Below are 22,646 nucleotides of genomic sequence, written 5' to 3' on the forward strand. Positions count from 1 at the left end.
ATTTAACAAAAAATTGGGGTGGTTTTTCGGGGGCTGGCACGAATTAATCTCATTTTAATTCATTTCAATGGGGAAAATTGATTTCAGATACGAGCATTTTGACTTACAAGCTCGGTCACGGAACAAATTAAACTTGTATCTCAAGGTATCACTGTACTTTTGTTTTTTGTCAGCTGGACCTCAATTGCTCCTGTGAATTTCTTGTTTGTTTGGTTCCTAGGATGACTTACACATACCTGCTCACAAGCAGAGAAAATGAATCCTCCATAGTCTGTCCAGTGTCTCACTTCTTAATCTGTCACGCCATCTATCCAAAATTCACCTGTCCTGCCTTAACCAATGGTGAGGCCTAAGCTCACATGCAGGAGAAAAGCCCAGTGTTTTGAACTCCCCCAATTTTTGTGCTCATTTTTTGCTTTGGATTTTGTTTTATTATTGTTAAAATATTTTTCTTTATGTTTCTGCTGTAATATTTTGTACTGGGTCGCATTTGTCACCATTTTGTTGATTTTCCAGGAAGCCATGGTTGGTTACATTTGGAGTTTACTGCCACATGACTGTCAGTAGCAGTGACATGTGGCATCAGGGCTTGGGAAGGTATATGAGGTGGCGGTACACTCTTATGATTCATAAAAGTTTCTGAATTTACTAAACAAATCTTTTCAGTGTAGCAGGTAGCATATTGATTACTGAGTGGTAGAACTTTTGTTTCTTTGACTTTGAGTTTTGGTTAAGACTTTGACTGAAGTGCTGTTTTTTGAGCTTCTGCATATTCCCTGCTTAGTTTTCCTCAGCACTGCATTTCCTTTTCTAAAGGCTAATTCCATATTAAAACTATTCTTTGTGTTTTAATACTAATATTTAAGTAAACAAAAATTCAATATAGGAAAGTCATAATTAGCAAATAGCCATAAATATTCCTCTAATTAGAAAGTAAAGGCATTTTACTGTTCATTTAGTGACATATTTTACATTAGCATTGAATCCTAACAATCTATATTTTTGTCGTTCCATCACTGCGGTCTGTTCAGTTGACTAGGAATTGGTCCATCTCGGAAAAAGGAACTAACAGACTGCGTGTGCTTTCCTAAGTGAAACAATGGAGCACAGTTTAATAATATAATCACAATCTATGGTTTAGAAATGTATCTGTGTACACTAAAGAGGACTGTAGAATTCCGGCCTTTAAAGTTCCTTCTTGGAGAAAGATGAGTCAAGTCAAATGCCCAAAATAGACCCCTGTCTCAACAGAAATCACTTTGCAGTCTGCTTATGGTAGTTAACAGGTTGTACACTCTTTTTCGAGTCCACATCGACAATACTTTCTGTATAATTGAAATAATGTAACTGATTATCTATAGAATATAAATTTTGCATGTGTATTGCTAACTTAAAATATAGGGTATATGGCATATGGGGATAGGTATTATAATGGACAGCAAGTGTGTGCTTTGTATGATGGAAGGACACAGTTATCAGTGTGTTTTGTAACTCATTTAAAACTACAGGTACAGAATTTTCTTCTCATAATGTGCATAACATTGTCATTGTCTCACTGGATTTGTCTAAGAATACATCTTTTTTTCTCATAGTGAGCTGTGTTTCTTAGCTATGTGACGCGAAGCTCAGCATACATTTCAGGAAAATGTATGCAAAAGGAAACACTGCTGGTTTGCTTATCACTACTTGTTACTTTGAAATAAAGATTTGGGCTGCCGAGCAAAGACAATGACAGCCTGCTCGGTGTTGTACTAACATACAGAGAGGAATTTCATTGTACCGTGTACATGTGACAATAACTCCAAACTGAGCTGATGATGCCTCATTAAAATGCTATAAGAGATATGCAACGCTGAATGGAAAGAAGGTGCCTATCTCTACGGAAAATGAAAGATACTCAAAAAGAGAAAAATAAATCACTTCTCATCCAAAGTAAAAAAATATGCATTCCAATGAAGGAATACCAGGGCGTATTTAAGAAACCTGATACCCAGTTCATGTCTGTGTGGGGTCTGCACACTTTCTCCATATATGCTTAGGTTTATCTCAACTTGCATTTGATTTGATTGCATTATATTAACTGGCAATTCCAAACTGGTCACGATGTTAAGGAATGTGAGGGTGTTTGTGTCTGATCTCTGCAATAGACTGTTCGCCTCCTTGTGTTCAGTGCTGCTGGGATACTGTCATGCTCAGAGTATCATTTCGAAACAAAGTAAGAAGTTACTGATCAGTAGATATTATAAAGTCATAAAGTGAAACAGACCAGAAAAAGAAATGTTATGATCTGCAACTGAGTAACATTACAAAATGTTTCAAGGGTATGAATACTTATGCATGTGACTGTGCTAACAGTAAACGTTTTACCAAACTAGGTACTCACTTTAGAATCTAGAGTTTAGTGTTTAATTGTTTTTGGTACACTTACATGCGCATTGGACAAGCTCTCCAATTTCGGTTAAAACTCAGGATTGTCTCCATTTCTTCCTTGCTAAGTTCAAAGTCAAAAACCTGTTGGAATTCAACAATAATGAATAGTATTAAGTAACAAATGGCTGATTCATATGCAGCACACAGAGTGGAGCAGAAGAGGAGTTTGCTTTGCCAAGGCTAAGATGCATTTGTGTGTGTTTGTATATTCTACTTATGTGTGTGAAGGAACAGTTTCCACACAATGCAGGTAGATACTACTGTACTTCAGACTAACTAGCAATTTATTTGTGTGCCATGCAGTATACTACCATCTAATCCAGAGTAGCATCCTATCTTCCTTTCAGGTTAAATGTAAACTTTCTGCTATGTTATGAAAAAGGACAAATGGATAAATAGTTTGAAGATATAAACACAAGCATTTAACAGCTGAGCGTTTTAAAAATGAATTTACAATTTTCTTGAATTCATAAAACATCTATTTTAAAAGGGGAGAATAACTGAACTGTACATAGGATTTTTTTAATAACAAGATAACAGCTTTAGTAAGCACCAGATCAAGAAGTTGTAATCATATGAATAAAAAGTCAAGTAAAAAACTTCATAGTGTATTTTTAATTATGAGGAGGAATTAGTATAAGTTCTGAATGTGCCATGTGTATTTAAAAATGTGTGATGTAAGACAATGAAGATAAATTAGGCTTTTATAACACCTTCACCACACTTCAGCTTGAAGCTTAACTAAATGCCTAAATAAGTTATTCTGGACTTGAGAAACAAGTTCTTAATGTTTTTGATGCTTACAGATTTACGATAAGAATGCTAAGAACACAAGAAGCATGCCTTCTACTATTTATATATTGTGCAAGACTGTTAATCCTATACTTCTACTGTATAGCTGTATAGATTTGTGGATACCAACAAATGTACAGAAGAAATTGAATTCACACAGAATTCTGTTTCTTAATTTTTCATATTTCAGAGTATTTCTTTGTATCTGAGATTAAGACAATATCTACATCTGAGCAGTGGATGAACAGGTAAGATAGTGTTTCTATTATACATTGCATGTGCCCAGATAACACATTTAGGCTTGTAAAAAAATTTGAGTACAGTAATCCCTCCTCGATCGTGGGGAACCCTCCGCGATAGGTGAAAATCTGCGATGTAGAAACCATATGTTTGTATGGTTATTTTTATATATTTTAAGCCCTTATAAACTTCCACACTGTTCATAAATATTCTCCGCACAGTTATACAGTAAATCCTCGTTTATCGTGGTTAATCCGTTCCAGACTCTACCGCGATAAATGTATTTCCACAAAGTGGGATTTTTTATTTATAAATCTAATATTTTTGCAGTTAGAGCATAAAAACCTGTTTACAACCTTCTAAATACATTTTTTAACATTATTAGAGCCCTCTAGACATGAAATAACACCCTTTAGTTAAAAGTTTAAACTGTGCTCCATGACAAGACAGAGATGACAGTTCTTTCTCACAATTAAAAGAATGCAAACATATCTTCTTCAAAGGAGCGCCATCAGGAGAAGAGAATGTCAGAGAGAAAGAGAGACAGAGAGAGTGAGAGAAAAGCAAACAATCAAAAATCAATACGAGCTGTTGGGCTTTTAAGTATGCGAAGCACCACGATAAAGCAGCCGCAAAGAAGGGAGCAATGTGAAGGTAGTCTTTCAGCATTTTTTAGAGGAGCATCCGTATCCTCTAAGTAAACAGCCTCTGTGCAAACAGCCCCTCTGCTCACACCCCCTCCGTCAGGAGCAGAGAATGTCAGAGAGAGTGAGAGAGACAGAGAAAAGCAAACAATCAAAAATCAATACATGCTGTTAGAGCTTTTAAGTGTGCGAGGCACCGCGTGGGAAACATATCGTATATCATTGAGGAGTTTTATTTAATATGTAATACGTGCTCTGATTGGGTAGCTTCTCAGCCATCCGCCAATAGCGTCCCTTGTATGAAATCAACTGGGCAAACAAACTGAGGAAGCATGTACCATAAATTAAAAGCCCCATTATACGCAGAAATCCGCGAGCCAACGAAAAATCCATGATATATATTTAGATATGCTTAAATTTAAAATCTGCGATGGAGTGAAGCCACGAAAGTCGAAGCGTGATATAGCGAGGGATCACTGTATATTTAAAATGCTGACTGCTGGGAGTCTCATTTTCTTTAAAAGCATAAAAATGGGTAACACTCATCTATAAGAAGCCTTTCAAATAGATAAATGTACAGTACATTCTGTAAGAGATTGCTGGGAAATGGAAGGATGGGGGAAGGCAGCTTTTTTAGATGTAAGAGGGCAGCTCCCCTGGTTTACAGCACTGCCCCAGATTGACTACAGGGCACCCTGGGACTTGGAGTTCTGTATCTCAGCCCTGTTGGGTTCCGTGGGTACCGCCAGGGCATGCTGTGACTTAACAGGAGACAAGGATTTTATTCAACCCAGAAGTGCTGGCAGGCCACATGAGCAGAAGCTCAGAAGTACTTCTGGGACTGCACGGACCTCACAGAAGCGAGCCAGTGTCGGATGAAAGGTGGACAATGCTTGCTGGGAGGAATGGAAGAGAAAAGAGAGAAGGACAAATAAAGAAAAATTGTGTATTTATTTATTTAAGGCTGTGGTGGTGGAGAGCACTGTAAAGGAAGAAAAAAGAATTTGAAAAACTTCTTGGTGCTTTTAACTTTTGTCCTCAGTGTCTAGTTGTCAGGTTTGAGGAGCAAACCTTGTGTCCACAAGTCCAATTGCAACCATTGATCCTTTGCCTTAATATACAGTAACTCTCATTACAAAATTATTTTGTAAAATACACAAAAATAAATCACATCATTCAACATCTACAAACCTGAAACAACAAGACACTAACTTGATAGCATGTAAAATACTCTAAATATACCTGTAATGTAGCAAGTCACCATTTTATACGTGAATAATGCTGTTTTTGTGATAGTCAATAAGAGACTTACATCTGCATTGGAAGTGCCAGTTAACTGAACCGCATTCTGAAATATTTATTTTTCTTGGCTTGTGAGAGGTGCTACAGTAGTGCAATGGGCATATCATTCAGGGATTGAATCCCGTGCTCATCTTTCAAATTTTGTGTCTGTATGTCACTTTTTTTTTTCCCCTCGAAATTTTTTGTATTCCGCCCAACATCTCCAAACATATGTTGGTTGAGTTGACTAAGGGTGTGTGTGATGGACCGTTTCCTGTCTTGTGCCCAGTGCTGCCAACCTAGTCTCCGGCTTCCCCAGGACTGTTTGGATTAAGCGGGTTTGAGAAGGTTATTTTATGTACTTTGGAAATGTACTGTTTAAAAATATCCATGCTGAAACAAGAGGAATAACAACCAAGATATGTTTTCTTTTGTAATTGTGTGGCATCTTCCACAGGATCAACCAAAAAAGAACATTGTTTACATATACAGTAACTGATTATAGGACTATTAGAATGTCACACATAAAATTCAGTACCTGAAAGTTTTCTGCAATGCGACTTGGAGTCACTGACTTTGGAATAACAGCGCTGTTCCTCTGAATATGAAAGCGAATCAAAACCTAAAAATAAATTAATACAGTTAAAAAAACATATTTTGCATTAAACTGTATATACGTGATTTAATAAATTGCATATAAGACTCAGTAAAATAATAAGGCTTGTCTCTGTATTATAAAAGGAAATCCTGGGACGAGACTTTTTCAAAGAGATAATTTCAAATCCCGCGAGATGAGACTTTTGCCAGGAGATTTTTTCAAGGCCCACACTCCTCTCAACCTTATTCAACTGCACATACGGTCCAATCACTTCTCAGTGGTTGGAATGCTTTTGTCAGACACAGTTCCTGCACTCTCGGCTCTTATAAAGTTTTCCTCATTTTAAGTTGTTTATGAAAAGTCCTCCATTTCATCCTTTAAAGAAGCTTTTCTGGACAGTATTGTTATACGTGCAATCTATTCGTTTCATTTGTAATAGTTAATTTCTGGACAATAATTCTATACGTTCTAGATGACACATCAACGACTAAGCAAAGAAAAAAGGCAGAGCATCGAAAAGAGGCCCAAAAGCTTTGGAGAGAAAAGAATTAAAAAAAAAACAATATTAATCTAAGTGCAAATTCGGAAAATAACAAAAGTAATAATCAGCCCAAACCAAGTGGGTTTGAAAACCTACCAGGTCCAAGTAGGGACAGAAATAAAAGACAAAGAGCAGATGACAAAGTAAAACGTCATAAAGAGGTTCAAAAACACTGGTGTGATACACATGCAGAGCAGGTTAAAGATTATGAAAGTAGTAAAATTCGAAAGGCACGAAAAACTGATAGTAAAGACCTCATTAGCGCAAACAAATGGAAATTATTACTTGATAAAATAACCGAACAGCGAAAAGAGATCGAATATATGGATATACAGTAGGTGATATGACAGAAGTATATAGATATTGTTTGGCTTTAAAGTTTAAGTCAGAAACTTGTAGATCGTCTAATTCATGTTGCCATAATGGTAAAGTATTGTGTTTCTTCCCAATGAAGAGGCGTATCGTGAGAATTAAAAGATTTATTGATTGGCATATGTTTTTACTTACATCCATCCATTATCCCACCCGTTATATATCCAAACTGCAGGGTCAAGGGGGTCTGCTGGAGCCAATCCCAGCCAACACAGGGTGCAAGGCAGGAAACAAACCCCGGGCAGGGTGCCAGGCCACCGCAGGGCACACACCAATCACATACTAGGGACAATTTTAGGATCGCCAATACACCTAACCTGCATGTCATTGGACTGTGGGAGGAAACCCACACAGACACGTGGAAAACATGCAAACTCCACGCCGTGAGAACCCGGGAAGCGAACCCAAGTCTCCTTACTGCAAGGCAGCAGTGCTACCACTGTGCCACCGTGCCACCCACTACACTAAAAGTGTAAGTTTAAAAAGTATTTGCGTGTTAATTTCAAATCCAAACAAAATAAAAATGTATAACTCAACGAATACCTCTAACGCAATATGAAACATAATTTTCTTTCAATTTATTACGTTTTACTATTTTTTACTATAGTTAATTACTCGCTGTAATGTGAAATAGTTATTTCTATTATGCATATAAAACAGTTCTCATGAAAATAACAATTGCTTTAAATTGTAGATCTGGTTACCCATACCTGGGGGTTGGAGAGCGAAGCGAGCTGAAGGCAGAGCCTCCTAGTCTTATAGATGGGTAAAAGCAAAAGCTTTAGAGTTTAAAAACTGTGAGTCAGGTACTGTTACTATACATTCAAAATAAGCTCTGAAGAAGTTTTCCTGTTGGGTATTGCTGGTTTATGATTGTTATACTATATTTGTTTCTGTTTATTATGCATATGGATTAGTCCAAAATGGTTGATTGTTAGGCATGTGTAATGCACAGTGACTCTATTTTACTCGGGAGCATGTACACTTGCATTTTTCATTTGATAAACTGTTAATCAAAAAGATTTGTTGTGCACCAAACTATAGCCTAATGAAGGAGGAAAACGGTCACTCTGGCCGGGATGTAAGATCGCGGATTACCTAGACGGGAAGCCAGTATAATGACACCCACAACACTGAAATGAATTTGTACCCGGTTGAAATGTCTTAAGAGACAGACTGAAGAAAACTGAGGATCAGGATTGGTTCAATCCCCCATACACTGGGTAGTAGTGGTCCTCATATGGTAACCCAATCCGGCCACCTGCAGGAGTGCTTGGGAATTTGTGTTGGGAAGGGCAACCCTTTCGGGTTCCCTGGGTACCAATAGAGGGTGCTATTGGGGGAGGACCATCTTATTTTCAGAGTCGGGAGGCAGCGGCAACACTCAGTGAGAGGTAGTAAGGAGGAAGAATTATTAGTTTATTGTTTGATTTCTGTATAATTGTCACTTGGATACCATATTTGGAGATAGTATTGTGGAAAGTGCTTTGAAGGAATAAATTCCTTTTATTGTATTCTAAAAACGTCTTGTGCTTTACTGTGTCTTGGGTTTGTAGCTCACTGGCAACCTTTGTGGTCACACTAAACAGCAGTCTTCACATCAGGGTGCATATTTATTCTAAAATAATTTTCTGACATCTGGCAGTTATATATCATACAATGCATACTGATTTTATTTCTTTTAAAAAAATATATCTTCAGCACTAATGATCACATTATGGCAGGTGACATCATTCAACATGTCTGCTTCAGCCAAGGGACTTTAAAACTGTCTGTAATTAAGTGCGCATAAGTGGTTGAAGTTAACTGTAGAATGGACAACCCTAATGATCTCCCATAAACTGAGTGACTTTCCACAAGGTGCCTGCTGATGGATAATGCAGTGTAAACCAAATGATTTTGGAATCCTGATCAATTTGCTGCGACAAATTATTATACCGTTATCATTAGTGAAATCACATTTTTAACTCACATTTGTAGCCCTGCAACACATTTTAGATTCCTTCTTATAAAATTCACACAGCAAAGTAAATTGGAAAACTCAAGTGCAGTTTGCTATTTAGTGATACTGAATGGTTCATTAATGCGCAAAATAAACAAAAGTAATTTTACAGTCCATCCTGAGTGGCAGAATAATAGAAACATTTCTGAACATTTTTAAAAGCTGCTGCAAAAGGAGATCATACATTTCCTGTTGTAGCAAATAAAGTCACTGGTTGAGGTTGTCAAGGCACAAACTTCCACAAACACTTCATAATGAACCATGTTTCTAACTCTCACATGAAATACTCATAGAAAACTAGATGAAGAGTTTGGAATAGGTTTTTAATTTCCTCAGATGTGAATAGTAATAGCAATGTTAGGAGAAATATTGGAGATGTAATGCTTTTAAGTAGACCTAAAAATACATTACTGACAAGATAAATGAGGAAAGAAAGTGCAAAAGCAAGAATAAGGAATGTTTCATGTTGTTAATGTCATATTTTAAAACTTTGACATTTACTATACAGAGGTTACTGAAACTTCAGTTTATTTCTAGGTTCATCAAAACCTGTATTTTAACCATTGCTACACCAACCCTTGCTTAGTACCTTGAATGTTTTAACGGATGGAAAATGAAGACTTGTCCGGTAATGGAGTATATCCATTATCTCAGCCCAAAGTACTAAAGTGGAGGAGGTCCCTCAAAAACAACATTGTGGGTAATAAAAGGATAATAACTGCTACAGCAAGTAAACTGGATCACAACTTAACAATGTTTGTGTTTGTGGAACAGAGGGCAGCAGAGATTGAGACTCTTTCACTGGACAAAAAAACAATTTTTTTTTTAGAAATTCAATCCAAAATTGTCCCTAGTACAGTGGAACCTCGAGATACGAGTTTAATTCGTTCCAGCACTGAGCATGTATAGCGAATTTCTCGTATCAAGAACAAACTTCCCCATTGAAAATAATGGAAATCCAGTTAATCCGCTCCGCACCCCCAAAATTATCAACATAAAAATCAATTTTTTAGCTGATGGTTCTTCTCTTTGTGCACGTCTCTCTCTCTCTCCTTATCTATCTCGCTCGCGCGCGCTCTCTCTCTCTCTCTCTCTCTCCTCTTGAGGGCAATCGTCTCCTATTCTCCGTCTGCATGTCCGCGATATTTTTGAATAAGCTTATACGGCGAACTGCTACAGTGAAACAATGAAATCACAAGTGCACAAAGGCGTAGATCCTCACGCTACGGGAGAACAAGGAACACTGAGTGAGCTGACGGGCTGGCAGCGTCAGCTTGGGTGAATCCCCGAGTCGAGGCGGATCGGGAAACGCGTCACGCATAACCACAGCCTGGCTCGTGGCTCGTTCGCGAGCCAATGCTCGTATTTAGATTGCGAATTTTTCGCTCATACTTTCCTCGTATCTTGAATTTCTTGTATACAGAGCTGTTCGTATCTGGAGGTTCTACTTTATGTGCTTGGTGTGGTTATGTGTGCCCTGCAGTGGGCAGACCCCCATGGCCCTGTAGTTAGGATATAACAGGATGGATAATGGATGGATGGACACTGCATGAGGCAGTCTCTGATAACTCTAGATGTTAATTCAGTTTTCTTGTAATATACTTTTTCCATTCTTATTAGCTCCAGAAGATGAACAATACAACGGCTTACAGTGGCTTCAGCATTATTTTAAGTAAGATTTTACTTACCTGAGCTGAAGTTTTGTGGTGTTTGCCAGCAATTGCTTTGATTGCAGGATCATCCAATAATGATGGCTCCTCAGGTTTTGCCCTAAAATGAAAATCTCAGTGAGAAGACAATAACTAGTTCTGGGAACCTGTCAAAGATTTGCAGAAAGGAGGTCTAGAACACAATATGAATGATACTGTATTTCCTGATTATAGAGATAATGACTGTACCAAGACAAATGAACCAGGCAGTGAAAACATGTAACTAAAAATACATTATATATAGTATACTAAGGAATACATAAAAATGATTCATGTTAGTTTCATGTTGCATAGATGAAATCCCTTCCATTTTGAAAACACTGTACTAGTTGGCACATAAGGATATCATAACTAAATAAGTATATTAGCTATCAGATTATGTGTGCAATGCTGTTCTGTTGTGACTATTCTCAGTCAGGCCCCAAGGAAACTTACCGAAAACTAACATTCAGTAGACTTGCAAGTAACCAAACCCAGGATCTTTCTTCTTATGTTTAATATACAAAAGTTATAATGAGAAGTACATGAAGTTCTGGGAAAGATCCTATCATACTTAATCAGTAAAGCCACAAAGATCTCTCTCTTTCCCCTCTGTCTTTCCACTACTTCTATCTTATGTTACTGTATTACATTTAAAAAATGCTCATGCACATAAATAGTGTACATTTTATATAATATTTAACCTGAATAATATAACTTGTATAATGAAAATGTAAACAGGGCTTACATTATGTGAATAGGAGATCTTGCTTTTACCTTTTAAGAATGATGCCATAACCTATTGTATCAGTTACAGTATGTGACAGTTATCTGAATTGAATTCAGAAGTGTTATGAGTTGGTTGCTTTTTAATTTTTTTCTGACTGACTGTGTATCTTCTGTGACAGATCTGTGCTCTATTCTGTGCTTTTTGTTTTACATTAGAGAACCAAAATCTAACCTTCATTCTCACATTCACAGCGTTTCTTGCCAGTCTGCAAATATTTTACGTCTTCCCACAATGCCATCATTGTTTTAATATGAGTGTAGGAATCTTCATTTGCTGCTGCTTTTTTTTAGTCTGCCATCACTACATATCTTCTGTGTTTTTATGAACTATGGCCCATGATTATTACGTTGATGACAATTAAAGATACAAGGATTCTATACATTTTTTTGCTTAGTAAATAAAATTAGAACAAAGAAATAAAAGACTGTGTGTTTCAATGCTGGCATTAGACTAGTTCAAGATATTTTATGTATTTTTGTATGTGTGGAATCAATTATTTTTTTATCCATTACAATACCAAAATGGATACATTCGAGATTCAACAAGGAGATACATTTATAAGTATTAAAATTAAAAATTAGACTTTACCAGGGTCTATCAGGTGATCCCAGAGGGCTATAGGCAGTAACTGAGATTCCCTTTGAATGGCAGTATTTAATGAGCTTCTCTTGAGTAAGATAGGGATGACATTCAATCTTAATAAACAAATAAAACAATGGTTAAAATTGCTATTAAAGTAAAAGTGCTTCTTTCAGAATCATATTTGTGACACTCTCTCAAAATGAATTTCCTCACTGGTATAGTCCTAATATTACATTTCCTAATGCAAACCAAGGTATTCCACCATTTTACTTTTCAATGCTTATAAGCTACGAACAATCCTTCCTCATAAACATGTACTTAATATTTTGTCATTCTTTAGGTCTTTATGACACAATTTATGATACAATACAAAACTATGTTCCTAAAATACAGTCACCAAATAAAAACAAAGAACCACTAATTTCTCATGTGTAAACCACTCCTGTGAGACACAATGCATATAGTGTATAAGAAGCTCTTGGGGACAAATAAAGTATAATCGAATCGATGTAGTACATGGTTTAGCTCTCATATTCATGTATGCGACAGATGTGCACAAAGCATGTACATTACAGTAAAACTGAAATAAACATACAGCAGGGCTATATAAAATTTCTCTCATAGTTAAGAAATAAGAGAGCGCCAAGATTATATGCATGATCCATTACCACTTAAACCAAGTCAATCCAAACATTGCAATTGCATAGTAATAGCTTTCAGTTGTCGTAAGAAAACATTTGCTCTCAGAAGTACTGCATATGCTAAGTTTGCAATTGCACAATTTTGGAAAACCAGAGTGTGTAAAATTGCCATTTTTAGGCAGGCTTGGTGATGAAATTATCATTATTTCTGTCAATAATCCTAGTTAACTCACTACCATTGTCATGACAAAGAATTCACAATGAAACCAACTACTTGGTACAGGGACCTTAGGGAATTGAATTTGATTCCAAAATGGTCCTCCATCCTGAAAATGATTCTAAACACTGCAGCAAGTTTATCAGCGATTCCCTAAACCTTTACATATTATAAAAGCAAAACCTGAGAATGGTTCAAAAGAAGAGGTCCACCTTAAACAACCATGAGAGAAACAACATCTTGTGATATTCAACACCACTTTTGCTTTTTAATAAAGACTTCAGCCATTTTCCTTCTTGTTCATTGCAGCTCTGGCCAGGAATCGCCAAAATAGCTTAATCAGAACACATTTTGTATGAACACTGAAGTTTGATATAAAAAGCAATTTCAAGTAAAGTTTCTTCTAAACAAAATTCTGGCAATCCACTGCATGCAATAGGAAGAAAATACCTTGGACATAAGAGGCAGTCCTAGTTTGCAGTGTGCTTGAATACTTGATTGTGATATGAAAGCTTTTGCAAATTGTGCATTTCTTATTAATTTCCTTCTTCCTTGGAAAATTAAAAAGAAAAATAAAAAATACTTAAACAGGGTCAAAGCACTGGGCACAGGAGTCGCTGCTGTAATGCAAACATTTCCAGCATGATATATGCACTAATGTATTAGGAATGCACTTCAGGTACTTCATTATTCCCACAAACGGTGCACCTTAAATATTAGCACTGATGCCAAGATTTCCATACTTATACATGGCACGAAAAAGCAGATCAGATATACTGTAGATCTCAAAAGGAAAAAATACTGTATTTTCAATATTTTGATATGGCAATGCACACAAACTGCATTTTACTTACTATAAAATACGGACAAAGAATATTAGTGGTGTGCCATCAGTGGTAGTGTGGAAGTAAAGCATTTTGTCATGCAATATCAATAAAATAAAAAAATGCATGTCTTCATTATAAAAATATTGAATTACCCTACTATTTCATTTTTTTAACTTTACCTCAAGTAATAACTTACTTTGCATTGATGCCCAACCATTTCAAAAGTTACCAGTGCTATTTTATTCTAAGTTTTGATCATATCCTATTACTATAAAAATATCAGCATTAAAAATAAGCCTAAGCACCACTGTGCTGCCCTAAAATCTACTCTTTTTTTATTCTTAAATAACCAAATATTTAAGGACTGCTAAAATACTAAAAACAGAATACAGATTTTCCTCATCATGCCTGCTTTTTTTTTCTTTTTACAATAACATATTTCTGATTTCACGTGGTTATTGCAGTGCTTAGCAGTGTTGCATCACTTTTAGGGTCCAGTACTCAATTGCTGCTCAGGTCACTGGCATGGGCATGTCTGTGAGTTCAAATGTAAATACTTTAGCAGGTATGTCTGTGTGTGTGGTCCAGGATGAACTGGCAACCCATCCATGTCTGGTTCCTGCCTTGTTCCTGATGATACTGGGAGAGACTGTGGCATTCTGTATCCCAGTAATTAAATATCATAGAATTGTGTGTTGTTATCTTTGTCATTACAAAACCAGCAAAATGAAACATGGCTTTGGGAAGTATCATTTTTCTATTGCATATTGCATACTTTATTAAGTGCCAAAAATCAAATCTATAATTTCTGTAACTTCATCAAATTTTTATCTTACCTGATTGTTAGCAGGCTTATATTTTAGGCCAGGCTTGTTTAGTATTGACTCAATCTGTTTGTGATTGAAGTTGGAAACACCAATGGCCTTCACTAAACCAGCGTCTACCAGCTCTTCCATACCCTGAAAATGCAGGCAGTATTCAAGATTAATTTCCATATGTTTCACAAAATAGAAAAAGTCCAATGCATTTGTAAATCATCTTCCATTTGAAGTTGTAAAACCAATTTCAAATCAGATCCCAATAATGAAGCATTCATGCGAACTACTCTGAAACCTACTGCTGGCTCCAAATATTTCCAAAACATATTTGGCTTTCTCAGTAGTGCTTAAAATGACAATTTCAACATTGTTTCTCATTTAAATTTCTGTTTATGTTCTGCATTTGTACACCTTGAGTATCTTTTGAGTTGTTTTTTTGATTCATAATTTTGGTGCTTAGCATTCTATATTTATTCTCTAGGTCACATAATAATATGAAATCCTTACAATGTCAGCCTGCCATGATTGTACTTAGTACTTTAGTGTTTGTGATTTTTCTCCTGCTCCCTTGTCTGTTCTCTGTTCTCTCCTCCTGTTGTGCAATTAGGGCCTATATATATATATATATATATATATATATATATATATATATATATATATATATATATATATATATATATATATATATATGTGTGTATATATATATATATGTGTATATATATATATATATATATATACAGTATATATATATATTCCTCCTGTTGCCTTAGTTCTGCGCTGAGGCATTACCTTCCACATATGTTGTTCAGCTCTCATTTCTTTGGATTTTCTGAAGTTCTCTAGTCAGTTCTCTAGTTTTTGAACTTTTTGCGTATTCAAGGTTTTTGCTGTTTGGTTGCTTATTTTGGATTTGGTTCTTTTTCAAGATTTTATTTTTTAATCTTTTTTATTAAATTTTGTTGTTGTTGTTGATGGTTCTGGTGTTGCTGTTTGTTTTTTAGTTTTCATCTCCTTTTTTAGGATTAAAAGGTGTTAGTCTTATTTGTGTATTCATGCCACAAGCTTGCTTCTGGGGATTTAGGGATAAGCATACTTTTTTCCCCTTCAGCCCTACTTACAGTTTCAGGCTTGGTTTTGGAGTTTTCTAGGCCGTTGTTTGAAACTAAGACCTGTTTTGATGATCATGAGCCCAGAAACAACGACACAACTATATGGATTACATTCCAAATTCCTGAAGTTTTAAGTCCATACAACTGACACAGAAATAAGAAAGAAAGGCAAAATAACAGATTCTTAATTTAGGTATTTAGCTGTCATCAAATGTTCTTTTTACCTCCCAGGTTTCCAGGAAATTTGTATTGTCTGGCAGAATTAAGCCTCTTTCATCTAGTGGGAAGTCTCCACAACCTGTCTTAAATATATAATGAAAACTTAATTACAAAACAATAATAAAATGATACATTAAACATATACTGTGTTTAAGGTGCAAAACAACTGCAGTACTCTATATTTTACATCAAATACCAATCATTAAGCAATGTAGAACATGAACTGGACATGGGCCTTTAGTATACTAACTGTATGCTTTAGGACTGCTGGCAGCTGCTATCATTAGTTATGGTTTATTAACTTTAATTTTAGTAAAACCAGTTTTTCACATAAAGGAAAAAAAAATATTAATATGTACAATCACTGTATAAGCGCAGGCATAATTTTCAGTAAATGTATTAACAAGTCAATGAAGAACACTTTAATCAAATTACACAGTAGGCTAATAACATAAGGTGAAAACCACAAAGACCAGAATCTGGGATTATAGCAGGAAGGCAATGTTCCCCATACATTGATGGCAGCATCCTTCTGACGTGGCTCCCGATTGGACACCTGCTGAGCTGCATGGGAGTTGCAGTCCTAGAGGGTGGCCCTGTAGGTGTCCACAGGTGATGCTGGAGGGAGCTTCTGGGAGATGGATCCTGTGTCAGGTGAACTTCCATCTAACCAGGAAGCACTTTCTGGATGTAATGTTGTGGCACCAGAAGTACTGCCTGGTCCTGCATAAAGGAAGACACCCTGCCTCACCAAGAGGAGTCAGAGTCGGGAGCGGAGTTGGACAACACTCACCAGGAGTGTTACATAAAAAATAGTTTATTTGAACCCAGGATTTGCATCTGAGTAGTTGTGGTCTGGGGATGGAGTCTGTGATGTCCCCCATTGTCCACAATAGTTAATCAGCTTTTGCAAGATGACACTGTCAAAGTAGGTGATAAGGGTTACAACTTATTTTGCACATCTATTAATTAAATGTAGCATTGACTGATACTGGTGGCGCAGTGGTAGCGCTGCTGCCTCGCAGTAAGGAGACCTGGGTTTGGTTCCCGGGTCCTCCCTGCATGTAGTTTGCATGTTCTCCCCGTGTCTGCGTGGGTTTCATCCCACCGTCCAAAGACTGCAGGTTAGGTGCATTGGCGATCCTAAATTGTCCCGATTGTCTGCTTTGTGTGTGGGTGTGTGTGTGTGCCCTGTGGTGGGTTGGCACCCTGCCCAGGGATTTGTTTCTGCCTTGTGCCCTGTGTTGACTGGGATTGGCTCCAGCAGACTCCCGTGACCCTGTGTTAGGATATAGCGGGTTGGATAATGACTGATTGACCGGCTGACTGATACTGCACAAATGAAAAGAACTTACTTTGAATCCCAACGGTGAGTGAATAAGGTAGAGGTCTAAATACTCCAGCCTTAAATCAGACAGAGTCTTCAGGCAGGCCTGTTTAACTGCTGACTTCTCATGAAAAGTGCACCAGAGCTGCAAAAAAGTATGAACCACACAACAATTTAATTTCAGAAACAGTGCAAAATCTTAATATAATGTTTGCCCAGTCACTCTGTCCTTGTAGGCTCCCTTAGATTTTGTTATCCACATTTTCTTAAAGTCTTATGAATCTAACACCTGTTAGCATTGTTTTTGGTTAGACTATGTCTGATGATGGAAACTTCAACTGCTATATTTGTGATTACACTCTTACTGAGGATATATTATAAAAATTGCTCATGTAATATACATCGAATAAACATCAGTAACAACACTGTGCTATTTTGTAAAAATAATGATGAGGAACAGGCTTTACTTTATATAACAGGATTTTTATTTATAATCATCAAATCCAAGAACTTAAGATGTATCCTTGCTTGGGTCAAAAACTGCACTTGTCTTTCAACAAGCTGTTGACCATATAATTTAAGCAAATTCTCATAATTATTGTGATTTTCTTCATACTTCATTATATTGAAGCTAATTTACGAGGTCTTCGATGGTAAATTATTATTCAATGTATATCAACATACTATAGTTTTACTGTTTTACCAGTTTACTTTTTAACCTATTTTAAACATTTGCCTCATTACCACAGCACAATATTAATAAATTAATATATGGTACATATACACACTAATGAGTATGCATTGCTGCTATTTTTCTCTCTATTATAATAAAAAAAAAATCCTGGGACCAGACGAGAATTTTTAGCCTTGAACGAGATTCAGAGAGATACTTTCACGTCCCGCGAGACGAGACTTTGGGCTAAGAGATTTAACCATTTGACAAAGAGTAGATGACAAAGTAGAACAATGTAAAGAATTTAAAAATGGCGCGATACACATGTAGAGCAGGTTAGAGATAATGAAAGTACTAAAATTTGAGTGTCAAAAAAATGATAGTAAAGATCACATTAGCGCAAACAAACAGACATTATTACTCGGTGAAATAACGGAACAGAGAAAAGAGATTGAATATATTGTTTTGAATTTAAACTTTAAGTTGGAGACTTGTAGATCGTCTAATTCATGTTGCCATCAGGGAAAAGTAGTGTTTCTTCCAAATGAAGAGGCATATCCGCGAGAATTAAAAGATTTGTTGTTTGGTGAAAGTGAAATTCACATGTAAGCAACAGAAACACAAAGTGGCTGGGCGTAGCGCAGGCTGGGGGGGGTTGTCCAGCGAAGCAAGCAGGGGGCAAAGCCCCCTAGTTTTCCATAAGAACATGTTAACATCAAGATTAGTCAGAAATACTTATCAGCTACAGCAGCGTTTCTCAACCTTTAAGTATTTGCAACCCGAGTTTTCATAACAGTTTTAATTGCGCCCCACTAATGCTTTTTGAAAGAAGCCCACTAATACCAATTTGTTCTTTTTTAATTAATGATATATCAAAGATGCATTTTTTATTATACCTACTTAACTTTTATCGACATTTATCTAACTCTATATTTATTTTTATTTATTTTTCAGAATGTAGTTTAAGTTAATTTGTTTTGGTTTCAATAGATGTATGTGTCATATTTTTGATTTTCTTTTTTCTTTTTTTCACATCTTCGCACCCTACGGGGGCGCACCCCACATTTTGAACCACTAAGCTACATAGAAATGTATGCAAGTCACATTTCTATGAAGAGTGAAGCAACAGTTCCTATTTCTTTATTTCCAACAACACAGTAGTCAGAATTTATGCTCAGATACCATGACATGCTAGTTACACTGTAATTGTGAAAACTATGTGCATGTCTGACTGTAACCATCAAGCCACAAAAAAGTGAGCACCACTAGAAATCAGGCACACATGTGCTTTCCAGGACTAAAGGACACATCTTACAGAATGTCTTGTGTAGAGATTGACAACTGGAAGTTGAATGCTAAAATTAAAAAATCTTAAGGCATTTAAAAGTTATTAAGGAGATTTATGTCAGTTAACCAGTGTCACCAAGTACATAAAGTAGTGCTGTGTTGACTGGTATCTGTAGACTGGTCACGCGGATCAGTGAGGGATTATGCTCTGTGATGCACTGGTGGCCTGTCCAGGTTTGGTTGGTACCTTGTGCCCAATGTTAATGGAACAGACTCCACTAAGCTCAGTATGGAGCTAGTTAAAGCAGAGACAGGGAATTGATAGGTAGATGAATTCAAGATGAAATCCAGGGAAGAATTTCTTTACACAAAACATTGACAAAGATCAAGCAAATAAGCCACCTTGGCCAAACAGCGAAAGGTCAGCCTAAGAACCAAGGTCAGAAATGGACAGGCAACACTAGAGGCATAAAAAGTAAAGGATAATTTATGAACTTTTGAAAGTTCAATTAGATTACTAAGCAAGACAATTTAACAGGGATAGAAACAGGTAGAAAAATGAGAAAACCACAGGAAAAAGTTCCTCCTTTATGAGCTCAATGTAGTTTAAGTTACTTTTTCAGCTAAAGATAATTAAAGAATTAGCCTCTGTACCAAATTTGAAGGATGTTAGAAACTAGAGAAAATGAATACATCTGTCTAAGATGTGGGTTGCAAAGAAGCTGGAGGATAGACTGAACCAGTCATTCCATGCTGAAGACAGAAGAAAAGGGCAAAATATATGTGTCAGTGCTATTTGACTGTAAGACATTTCTTTTTTCTTACTTATACCCTAACTGTAGCATAACGGATATAAGACAGATAGTGAATATGTTATCTTATTATATTTCATAATGTTTTTATTTGACAATATTTCAATGCATTTTGTATTGTTCTTATATAAATAAGATAAAACCAATTTCCATTAATATGGCTAGATTCTTACATTTTCTGATTTCTGAGGTCTGGGATTAGGATGTGAGCCTATGTTTTTCATTGAAGGGTAAAACAGGGTTAGGGATATAAACAGTAGCATGACATGGGCTTCAGTGCCACAATGCTTGCTGCAAATTGTATCCCTTCTTAGCAGAATGTCTGATCTAAACTATCCAATTTTCTGTTATGCTCTATTTTAATAGTCTATATTTAAGTGTAATTACTATCAATACTTTATATTATACAATGAAGACATATTAAAATGTTTAAATAATATACATGTACAGTAAATGACAAATTATGTTCAAATATTGATAGATTAAAAAAATATGCTAAAATATTGAAAAATAAACACAGGCAGTGTGGTACAATGGCTAAGACTCTGGCCTTCAAATCCTGAAGATGTGGGTTCCAATCCCACCACTGACACAGTGTGACCCTGAGCAAGTCACTTCACCTGCCTGTGCTCCAACTGGAAAAACAAAAGAAATATAACCAGTTGTATCGGAGATTTTGTATGTTGGCCAAATAAATAAATAAATTAGTTGATAAACATCACGATGAATCTCAATACAAGCACCTAAAATCTTGCAGATCTAATTTTACAAATGAAACTTTGTCATATTTTGTTTACTTAAGGGCTATTTTGTAATTTGTTGCACTTTTGTAGCACATCTCTAATTTTAAATCTACCATTATGAATAATATGAAGTGTTGGCATCTTGAGTTTATGACTATTATGACTATAAGCTTTTATTCCAGTTATTTTATTCCAATTGCAATTCACATGTCATTTCAAAACATTTTTAGTAGCTGTTAATTATTAATGCTGCACAATTAACACTGTAAATCAAACTATGCATTGACAATTTTATTCTACAAGGGTTCAATGCTGCTTGTAATATATTTTAAACAGGGAACATTGCACAAATGTGGTATTTTTTCTTCAGGTTTTACTGGTGATTCAAAGATTAAACATGACATTTTAAAATAAAAACGGCAGCATGTCATATGTGGTTTTCATATACTTATGTTACTATTACTGAAAAATACTCTCTAATACAGGCTACTCTTTTTTCTTCCAGAATTTACAGATATTTTAAAATAAGTAACAAAGTAATCTACTTGTTTGTACTGATAACGTTATGATCAAGTGTGGATAGAAGAGTGTGATTCTAACTTAAATGCACTAATTAACATTCAACCCATCACCGTTCCCCAGCACCTTAAATAGTCAGAATAAGCACCATACCTCAGAACATCTGCCCTCCTTAACTGAAACACCTCATAACACAGCATCTATGTGTACATTAAGTATACCAGACATAAAGAAATGAAAGATAATTGTTACTAATTACTTATTAAGACTACTTACTGTATCAATAAGAAAAAAAAAGAGTACTATCCCATGATCCCACTTACCTCATCAAACAAGCACAGCAAGCAATTCAAGAAATAGTTCTGCTTCCTGTACAGTATATAGTTTCACAAATCATCAGTATCACAAGGCCAACACAATAAATCTCCCCACAATCAATATAAGACAATACCTTGCTGACAATAAAGAGGTCTTCCCTCTTTACAACTCCTTCTTTGATCTTCTCTGCAATAGCGTCCCCAATCTCATTTTCATTTTTATAGATATATGCACCATCGATATGGCGGTATCCCAGGTCAATGGCAACTTTCACGGCATCTTTGACTGTGGTAGGAACAGACTGGAATAATTAAAGGCATGAATCAATAATGGTTAAAGTTAAATTTTACACATTATAATATATTTCAGCAATGGAGACCACTTTTGAACTGCACTCTATGCAAACTGTCCTTGTTAAAGGTGAAGAAATTGTTGCAGAGTAGACAAGAACAAATTAAACAAGTTAGAGTGTCAGCTATACCACTTGTAGATGAACAAATCATTCACTCACAGGATGCTTAAATAACATAAAAAGCCCCAAGTTTGAAATCCAACAAAGACAATTCCTGTATGAAGCTTGTATGCTTTCCATGTATCTGCATGTGATTTCTTCCTACATCCATTTAACACTAAAATGACCACATATGAGTTAGTATGGCTCTGTGCCCTGGCATGGACTGGCACCCTGTCCAGGACAAGTTCTTCTCTCCACCCCAACCCTACAGTATATGGTGCCACAATAGCCACTGGCTCCCTAAAACCTTAAGTGGACTGGTGAGTTAAACAAAATGGAAAGATTTCAATCCAAGCAGTGCAAAATTGGCTAAGGCTTAGAGATGTTAACAAAAAAAAAAAAACACTTTATTTAACTGCAAGCAGTATGGTCCACCAACCAACAGGTTAAATGTGAACACAAAAAGTTGTATGTTAAATCACTTTAACAGATGTGTTATTTAATGCTTTGCAGGTAATCTGCTAAGCGCATATGAATATACAAATCTGTATTACGATAGATTGTGTATTCATCCGGGAGTGCTCTTCACCATTATAAACAAGTAGTTTTCACACAGTGCATATTTGCTTTCTTTTTTCCATGATATAAGCAAGCTGAACAGACAATAATACCAACTACACATTTTTTAGGGTTCTACAACTGAACAAATCTTTTTAGAAATG

At 36.0% G+C, this 22,646-nt stretch overlaps 1 protein-coding gene across 2 annotated transcripts in view; it reads right to left on the reverse strand.

Annotated features, from left to right (window-relative positions):
• LOC120539462 (aldo-keto reductase family 1 member B1-like) overlaps positions 1-22,646 on the reverse strand; it is a 44,180-nt gene that overhangs the window by 17,777 nt on the left and 3,757 nt on the right. For both annotated transcript variants that reach the window (XR_005635617.1, XM_039769536.1), the window contains exons 2-9: positions 21,604-21,771; positions 17,147-17,263; positions 15,797-15,874; positions 14,482-14,604; positions 11,967-12,073; positions 10,589-10,670; positions 5,926-6,009; positions 2,429-2,511 (exon numbers count right to left, since the gene is read on the reverse strand). Coding sequence is in view for 1 of the 2 variants with exons in the window: in XM_039769536.1 (XP_039625470.1) it covers positions 2,429-2,511; positions 5,926-6,009; positions 10,589-10,670; positions 11,967-12,073; positions 14,482-14,604; positions 15,797-15,874; positions 17,147-17,263; positions 21,604-21,771 (842 nt within the window). In the remaining variant the exon portion in view is untranslated. The remainder of the gene's footprint in view (positions 1-2,428; positions 2,512-5,925; positions 6,010-10,588; positions 10,671-11,966; positions 12,074-14,481; positions 14,605-15,796; positions 15,875-17,146; positions 17,264-21,603; positions 21,772-22,646) is intronic.

The sequence above is a fragment of the Polypterus senegalus genome, chromosome 11 (genome assembly GCF_016835505.1).
Source record: "Polypterus senegalus isolate Bchr_013 chromosome 11, ASM1683550v1, whole genome shotgun sequence".
NCBI classification, from domain to species: Eukaryota; Metazoa; Chordata; class Cladistia; order Polypteriformes; family Polypteridae; genus Polypterus; species Polypterus senegalus.